We start from the raw sequence: 8,962 nt of genomic DNA on the forward strand, positions 1-8,962 counted from the left end.
CCACCTCTCATGGAAATGACTGGTCTCAATTATCAGGACACTGTGACCATCAAATAATGAATGATAATTAAGCATATCCCTAATGTACTGTCGGCTACATCATGTAGTATCAATGACCAGTGTACAATGTTTACAGCCATTGAGATAATAATAGTTACACAGCTGCACTGTGTCCAAGACAATTTTCCTCTCATCTCATTTTATCATAGAGAACGGGTTGATTTCATCTAGAAGCACAATGTTTAATTGTCAACGATTACACATCCTGTGAAATTCTTGAATTATGTAATTCATGAACACCAAAAACGTCACCGATACAGACACTTCATTATTACAATAACAATATCACCTCTGTATTTATTTTTTTATTTTACCTTTATTTTACCAGGTTCGTCTCATTGAGATTAACAATCTCTTTTACAAGGGTTTACCTGACACACAAACAACGGCACATATGGTTTTGTATAACAAATTTCAGAATTTAATAAGATATGGAATGCTTCTTAAACTAAGATCTTGATATCCACTTTATGCAATGCATATACACTCACCGGCCACTTTATTAGGTGCACCTTGCTAGTACCGGGTTGGACCCCCTTTTGCCTTCAGAACTGCCTTAATTCTTTGTGGCATAGATTTAACAAGGTGCTGGAAACATTCCTCATAGATTTTGGTCCATATTGTCATGAAAAAGAAAACATACTTAAAATATGTAATAAAATAAATCCACACCTGCCCCACCATCCAGACCATCCACACCTGCCCCACCATCCAGACTATCCACACCTGCCCCACCAGCCACGCCATCCACACCTGCCCTACCATTATTTGTGTGGATTTATTTTATTGCATATTTTAAGTATGTTTTCTTTTTCTGTTCTACTATCTCTCTCGACGATATCTCTCTGTCCTCTCCTCTCTGCTCCAGCCTGAATTTTTATGACGTCACTGTTGGTCCTAGCCGAGTCATTAAAGGCTTCCCAGTTGCACTGAGGAGAGTATCTTTTTTTTTTTTTACAGAATCTGGATTGTGCAAACGGTTTATTTTTCATTTTAAATGAGACATGTAGAATAAAGTGATTTTGATGAAATATCACAATTTTAAGCTTAGATTTGTTTATTTTTCCTGACGGAAGCATTCGGTGCACGTGATTAGTTCAAAGACCGTTGGAAATAATTTCTATTTTTACAGTTTCTAGCTATGATAAACACTGTAATTTTGGCAATTATTTTAAAGACAACATGCCTTTCAAACCCGCTAGTGGGTTGTGGGGTTCAGAGGGTTAACAATGGGCAAAAACACATGATGGAGAACGATTGCACAATTTGATCCACATATATACACACACACACACACACACACACACACACACACACACACACACACACACACACACACACACACACACACACACACACGCACAAAACTCAGAACATTCAATGAAGCAATTTTGCCATCAAAAAATTAGTCACATTAGTCCAAGGTCTGTCTAGTGAGCAGCATCGCTTGTTGTAGGGCCTCTACCTGTCCACTATAATGGAGACCCTGCTGGGAGGATCCACACGGTACAGCCCAAACCCCAGACACAAAGGCTGGCTGAGCTGAGCACTGAACATGTGCAGCAGGGTTAGTGTGATCCCCGCTTCGTAGAAGGCGACGGTCCGCTTCCCAAAATCCACCGCCACTACCACTCTGTTGTGCCTCAATGACTTGGCGACCTCCCTCTTGATCTTGTTGTGGTAAGCAAACAGGTTGCCCTTGTCATTGTGCGTGATGCTCCAGGACTCCTTGTTGAAGCCGAAAGCGGTGCCCTCTTTCCCTTTGCGCTGCATGCTCTGGTGGGCCACGGCAATGTCCCAGTAGCCGTCCGCCTCCACCTCCCAGACATGCCTCCCGGAGGAGACGCACTGAGTGGTGAGGATTTGGGGGGCGTTGTCGAAGCGGGACAGGTGGTGCGGGAAGGGTTGTTTCAGATCCACTCTCTCTACTGACAGGAGGTCCATGGACACTTTGAGGAAAGGGCTGGCCGAGTCGATGTCCAGAGTGAGAGCACCTAAGAGAAGCACACACATATGAACATTCAGGGCCTTTCACTTTTGAACAAAAATATAACTGCGTAACAGTTTCTTCAAGAAGAATCTACTCATAGAATTTAAAATTGACAAACATACAATTGATCATACAACAAATTGACAGAATGATTAAAGTCTTGCAGTTTAGTTTATTAGGATTCCTATACTCTTGGGTCCACACATAACAAAAAAACACACAATACAGTACAGAACAGACCATATCTATTTTTTTTAACACATAAATATTTATACCATACACATACCATGAAGATAAGCAGTTCAACCCTTAACCAAGAAAGACCTGGTTTTGATGCTAGTTTTTTGTGTGCAGTGAAAGGCAAGGTGTGCTGCTCTGTTTTGAGTCAGCTGTACCTTTGAATGCTACAAAGCCTAAAATACTACCATTGCTTACTTCGCTCTTGTCTGGTGTCTGCATTTCTTTGGCCCTGTGGAGGATTGTCAACCAAATCTGTAAACAGACATATTTAGTTAAACATTTATTTTGTAACCAAATACATAATATATGACCATAGTATGTATATAGCTGTAATAACAGACAATTGCTACCTATAATAACAGACAATTAATTCCTAAAGTACACAGACTCCTTAAGACTCACTTAACTTCTATCACTTCTCACCTGCAACGGTGGAGTAGAGGTTATGCAAGAGAGTCTGTTGCTTCTGCAGTGTGTATGTGAGGGTCTGATTCTCTACATAGGAACTGTATGCTGGGTGGTGAGAAAGAGGAAAGTAGACAGGCAGACAAGCATGCACGCAAACAGTTCTATAATATAATATATGCAATTTAGCTGATGCTTTTATCCAAGGCGACTTACATTGCAGTGAGTGCATAACATTTTCAGTATATATGGTCCCAGCAGGAATCAAACCCACAACCTAAGCATTGTCAGCACCATGCTCTACCAACTGAGCCACAGAGGACCATAGTTCTGTGTGTGTTGGTCAATGACTGAACGTCTGTTAAAAACATTCTATGAGGCCAGTACATTCAATCAGAAAAAAAGAGTAATACTTCATGATGACCCACAAATCTACCACCTGTTGTTGATTCCAGAATAATGAGATGCGATTGCATCATCATCAAATCTACTCACCATAGTAGAGAACAATGAACCAGAGACACAGCAATACTATGGTTACACTGTTCATCCAGGAGTCATTGGGATTTGATTTCTGTTTCTGTGCAAAGAAAAATATAACTATGAAACACAAAGGGTGTACAGTATAAGTAGATCATTCCCACGATACATACAGTATAAGACCAACTTTGCATCTCAGAGAGGATACATGTAAACACATGATACATTTTTACTGTCTGATTGGTTTAAAACTCACTTCCTCTTGCATGTCATCTTTCAGTATTCGGACAGAGTTCTTGCATTCTTGAAGATTTTTCTCAAGCAGTTTGAACTGCTGGTCCATATATGCCTGAAGCAAATTCACATTTATGACACTGACACAGACTGGAAAAGCCTGTTGGCTGACTATAGTCTCTGCATTCTCCTATCAAACATACATGGGGGGGTTTCCACAGTGCTTACATATCTGGAAGAAATGAAACCCATAATGCTGCCTTGGTTCACATTTGACAGGCAGGGATCAAACCCGGTCTACCATTAGGCCAAATGATTCCAAATCACCTCCGTTACCCACACATCCCATTGTCTATGGTTAGTCAATACAACCCTTTAAGACTTTAAGATTGCTATTCTAAAAGCTGTGTCTGATTCTCAGTTTCTTTCCGGACGTGGTTGGTTGTCCCTCATAAACTGTCAAATTCTAATGAGGTCAAACGGTTTATTTCTGTCCTATGGCTAAGACTACTCATACAGTACATAGAGAGGTTAAAAACTCACTATTAGTTTTCTCCCCAGAACGTTGCAAGTTTCGACGGTGAGGTTTGACTGTTTCTCGTCCATGGCACATATGTTGCAGATGTACGCTTTGGACATAGTACAGTAATACCTGAGCACCTCGTCGTTGTGTTTGGGACATCTCCTCTGCTTCAGGTCCCCCAGTGGTTTGACAAGAGGGTGTCCCACGAACGCAGGGCACTCCAGGTGGTGCTGAACATGCTCCTTACATAGGGACACCTCACACTTAAGGCACGTCTTCACAGCCATGACTGTTGTCTCAGGGCAACAGTCACAGAACACACATTCCGTCCTCTTGGCCTTCAATAAGAACACAGTCAAGCAGTCAAAATTGACATGGTTTATCATCAAAGTCTATCGATAGCATCAATCTGGCAGAGATCAAACATCTAACTGATTGATCACCATTTGATCAAACAACTAACTGATTGATCGCCATCACTTAAATTAAGGTTGGTGATACATGTCAATACATGTATAGCTTTGAATACATTCCTAGGTTGCAGTTCCTAGTTTAAGGGGTGTTTTCCCGTACACAGATTAAGCTCAATCCAACACTAAAATGCATCTCCAATAGAGATGTTCTATTGAAAATGGTATAGTCCAAGACTAGGCTTAATCTATGTCTAGGAAACCAACGTATAAAGATAGAAACCTCAGAGCTGTTGACAATGGCAATGAAATAGCACCTTTTCAGTCGCTCTGAAGTCCTCAGCGATGTTGGACAGCGAATAGCCCTTCTGGACCCCAATGACGTTCCCAAAGAAGGCCCTGCAGTCCGGGCAACGGAAGGGCATATCAGAGGCAAAGTCAATCATACCTTCCAGACACACCATACAGTAGCTGTGCCCACAGGGCAGCTGCCGGGGATCCTTGAAGATGTCCTGACACACCGGGCATGTTAACAGGACCTCCAGCTGGCTTTTCTGCCGGGTCAGAGTGGTATTCTTCTCAGCCATCTTGGTCCTGTCCCTCCTGCCAGTCAAAGAAGATTGGTGCAGAAAGCAGACAAAAGAGGAAACCAAAGGGTTAACAAGTCAGGACGTCTAGCAGGAAAAAACTGCGCACAGCAGTAGTGTGAATGAGTGAGACAGAAGAAAGTGTACGTATGTAGCTAAATCATACTAAATAACTGGAATTATTTACCAATTAGTTCAGTCGTCAGCCTTTGCCTGTGTGTTCATGCAATCAAAAGTGAAAGCAAAGCAATGGTGTTTATGGTTGCACTTCCCATGGGCGGGGCTAAAAATAGGGGACAAAGTCAAAAGCCAAATGCACTTCTCAGGTGTGTCTGTAATATTTGAGAACCTATACAGGAGGAAATTAGTCTGAAGAATATATCTTTAGAGCAGAAAATGCTTTATTTAAACAACATAATATAAAGATAATCCATTGTATTTTTGGTCGAATAATCAAAATGAACATACTGTACAAAATAATCTAGATAAGCACAGAAGTGTGTGGGTGTTTATCAGGCATATGTGAAACCAAAGTAATCTTTCAGGGCAGAATGTGGTTTAGTACCAGAGTGAAGGCACAATTACGGCTATGGTTGTATAACCATCACACCCGTACATAATGACCCTTGATTTGTCTTCAAACACATAAACAGGGATCGTTGTCTTGGCAACAAAACATTAGACAAGACATGTAGGAATGTTTTTAATTGGTGCAAAGGTTAGAGCATTTAGGGTTTAAAAAAAAATAAAATAATAATAATCACTTTACAAAATTGAACAAATATGTAATTTCATATTCCAAAAAGGTCGAACTGAAATTATGCACACACAGACTTCCAAATTGATTTAGTCTTCCGCATAATGGTTTAGTAAAAGAGTTAAAAAGTATAAAAACACGATAAAAAAGTTTTTTTTTTTTTTTTTTTTTTTTTTTTTTTTACAAACATCAAAAATGTACACCTGTCGATATCACTACATACAAATACAAAGATTCAACTTGTTTAGTATTTACAACACAGTGAAGAGAAGCATCGTCTATCATCAGGCCTTTGATTGCTGACTGAGAACGGGTTGAGAAGAATGAGTCCAGAATAAAAGGCCTTGAGCCTTTCCTGGCCCACATATACAACTTCATTCATTCCCAGAGGACGCATGCAACAGTTTTAGGTCACTGTGGACCTGTACAATTCAGAGTGAATCTTTTTTTTTTTTTTTTTTTTTTTTTTTAAATTACAATTGTTTTGTCCAAGCAGATACAGTGTTTACACTTTACAAGCACATTAAGGTAATGCTAATCTTGTTGAGACTAGGCTTTCATGGTTCAGAAAGCCTGGTGAAATGCTTTGCAGAAAGTAGCTACCAAAGCTGTGGAAACCCGTTTGAAAGGACACATTATAGAAATCTATCTACTATCAGTTTTTCGTCAATCTTCTTCAATGTTGCAAGCTAGCATAGGCAACAACTCTATGCAAAATAGTCCTACCCAGTCGGCAAAGACAACGTACATAAACAAGCAACCAACCATTCCACAAGCATGTGGGGGGAGGGTTCTTGGAATTTAACATCCAATGTACATTCTCTCATCAGTTCACAAAAAATTGTCCAGACCTCCAAAAGAGGGGTGAGAACAATCATCCTAATGATTTCCGGTCGTCAATAAGATCTTTCCACTGTCCACCATATACTCATGATCATTCTGAATCTGGACAATTACCTCCAAAACAAGGTGGTGGATGTGTCCTCTGAGATCTTTGCACTGTCCCTTCTAATTAGTTCTAATGCTTTAAAAACAACAAGCCATTACTGGTTTCTGTTCGAGGTAGAGATGTTAAATAAGGGCCACTCAAAGAGCCAATGCAGGCTGTTTTCCCCAGTAAACTGCATCTCCTGGAAGGGGAGCTATTTTGAGTGAAGAGCTTCCAATCCAATGTGAACCACACTGTGTCGCTCAAGGTTCCTGAGGATTCGGAAGCTCTTTGAGCAGGAGGAGCAGGTGAACGGCCTCTCTCCAGTGTGAAACCTTAGATGAGTCTTTAGATTGTCCCTGACCCGGAAGCTTTTTCCACACTGCGGACACCTGTGAGGCCTCTCCCCTGTGTGGAACCTCACGTGCCGACGGAGACTCTTCCGCAGGGCGAACATCTTGCGGCACTTGGTACAGGAGTAGGGCTTCTCCCCGGTGTGGAATCGCTCGTGCCTCCTCAGGATCTTTCTGCGCTTGAACCTCTTACCGCAGATGTCGCAGCCGTAGGTACGGCTCTGCTGCTGCTTGTGTGCGAGGACGCCCTGCAGCCGCCATACGCCGTTTCCACACTGGGTGAAGCAGCAGAGGCGTCGGCCTGTGTGGAGATGCTGGTGGGTGCGGAGGTCCTTAGGCGTAGGGAACTGCCTGACGTTTTGATTACCATTGCCAGGACCGGCCTTCTTCCCTTCAGAGCCAGGCACCAGATGCAGGTTGACCAGCTGCACTGAGCAGGGCCTCAGTAGCTTCAGGTCAAGGGAGTTATGCTTCAGCTTCAGGTCCATGGGGCTCTGCTTCAGCTTCAGGTTCATGGGGCTCTGCTTCAGCTTCAGCTTCAGGTTCATGGGGCTCTGCTTCAGCTTCAGGTTCATGGAGCTGAGGTTTAGCTTCAGGTTAAGGGGGCTCTGCTTTAGCTTCAGGTCAAGGGAATTCTGCTTCAGCTGGTGGTTGTGGTTCACCATCACCTCTTTCACAGCGGAGGGAGGTTTGCATAAGCTAACCTGGACAGGAGCCACAGCAGCTCCATCCAGCGAGGAAGGGCTGTCGGCAGTCCCCTTTGTGGTACTGACCATGGCTTGTTGGAGCTCCACCTGAGCAGGCTCTTCCTTACATTCAGGCTCCGGGGCAGAATCCTGCTCCTCTGCTCTTGGGAGCATTGGGCTGATGATGACCTCAGCCTGACTGCAAGCATTGAGGTCAGTCTTTAGTTCCGTCTGAGGCGGCTGGGGTTCCTGATCCACAGTGGAGCTTTGAGCAGAACCTGATAGGTGGTTTGGATCAACAAGGCCTGGTGGATGGATAATACATTTGGAGATGTTAGGGAGATGTAAACGTATAGCGAAAATACTCACTACTGGTAAAGTACTGACACACAAAACAGGTTTGAATTAATGTTGGTTCTTACCACAAATCTCTTGTTCTGTTGATGGGTCTCTGGTAGGTAAGGATTCTGATTCTAAACAGCTCCCCTCTACCATCTCTACTTCCTGAGAGAAAGAGATTGAGTGGCACAAACACAGAGGTTGAGTTGCACAGAGCTACATTAGTTTGCTCAGTGACAGTCATCCAGATTGCTTCCATTTGACATCATGCAATGTGACCAAATCATTTAACTATGGTGTCCAAAGCCAAAATGTGTCATTTGAATAGTAAGAACGAGTCTTACACGCGTCTTGAATTATACAGCTCTTAGCTAGATTTTACTCAATTAATATCCATCAGTTTTATGACATCACATATAGTGAACAAATCACTTGAAACTTTAACAGTCACTAACCTCAGTGAGAACAGTGCACGTCAGGTCAGCAGCCTCCTTAACTTCCACCAGGGGGGTGTCTGTGGTAGGACCCGCCTCCATTCTGCACTCCATCAAACAATCACTGACCCCCTCCGAGGAGAAGCGCTGATCCGGGGCTACAGAGGGAGACGAAGGGGGGAGGGGTAGAGAGAAAAACATAAACATTCCATTAGTTAGGTCAGCAGCAGGGTGAAGTCAAAATCAGCACCTGGAAAGGAATACCCTGCAGGCGATGCCCCATACCTTCATACAATAGTTCTTGCATATTTCCACATGATAGTGTTGGTCATTGTATTTTGCAAGGATTCTGCAGAAGCTAACCATAAGATCCCCTAATGTGTTCCGAGTCTGGGGGAACGGCCGATACGGCCGATTTTTATCGAAATGTAGAGAGAATGCTTTCTACGTCAAAAGTGTAAACTCAGGCAATTTCAGGGTAGTTCCTGATTTGATACTTCACTTCCTGATACAAAGTATTAAAGTGTTAACTGCAT

At 42.7% G+C, this 8,962-nt stretch overlaps 2 protein-coding genes across 2 annotated transcripts in view; both read right to left on the reverse strand.

The window, feature by feature from the left end:
• Nucleotides 1-313: 313 nt before the first annotated feature.
• On the reverse strand, nucleotides 314-5,165 carry LOC310818894 (E3 ubiquitin-protein ligase Midline-1-like). The gene is made up of 8 exons (XM_083689987.1): nucleotides 5,117-5,165; nucleotides 4,660-4,945; nucleotides 3,953-4,270; nucleotides 3,432-3,524; nucleotides 3,191-3,275; nucleotides 2,714-2,803; nucleotides 2,486-2,542; nucleotides 314-2,054 (listed from the first exon to the last, which is right to left on the reverse strand). Exons 2-8 carry the CDS (start codon nucleotides 4,927-4,929, stop codon nucleotides 1,522-1,524), a joined length of 1,446 nt encoding a protein of 481 aa, XP_083546113.1. The 5' UTR covers nucleotides 4,930-4,945; nucleotides 5,117-5,165; the 3' UTR covers nucleotides 314-1,521.
• Nucleotides 5,166-5,617: 452 nt separating this feature from the next.
• Nucleotides 5,618-8,962, reverse strand: part of LOC310818889 (uncharacterized protein) — a 3,833-nt gene continuing 488 nt past the window's right edge. The window contains exons 2-4 of the mRNA XM_083689980.1: nucleotides 8,448-8,584; nucleotides 8,076-8,157; nucleotides 5,618-7,958 (exon numbers count right to left, since the gene is read on the reverse strand). Coding sequence (XP_083546106.1) covers nucleotides 6,829-7,958; nucleotides 8,076-8,157; nucleotides 8,448-8,584 — 1,349 coding nt within the window. The 3' untranslated portion in view covers nucleotides 5,618-6,828. The remainder of the gene's footprint in view (nucleotides 7,959-8,075; nucleotides 8,158-8,447; nucleotides 8,585-8,962) is intronic.

This window comes from Argentina silus (assembly GCF_951799395.1).
Source record: "Argentina silus genome assembly, chromosome: 18".
Lineage (NCBI taxonomy): Eukaryota > Metazoa > Chordata > Actinopteri > Argentiniformes > Argentinidae > Argentina > Argentina silus.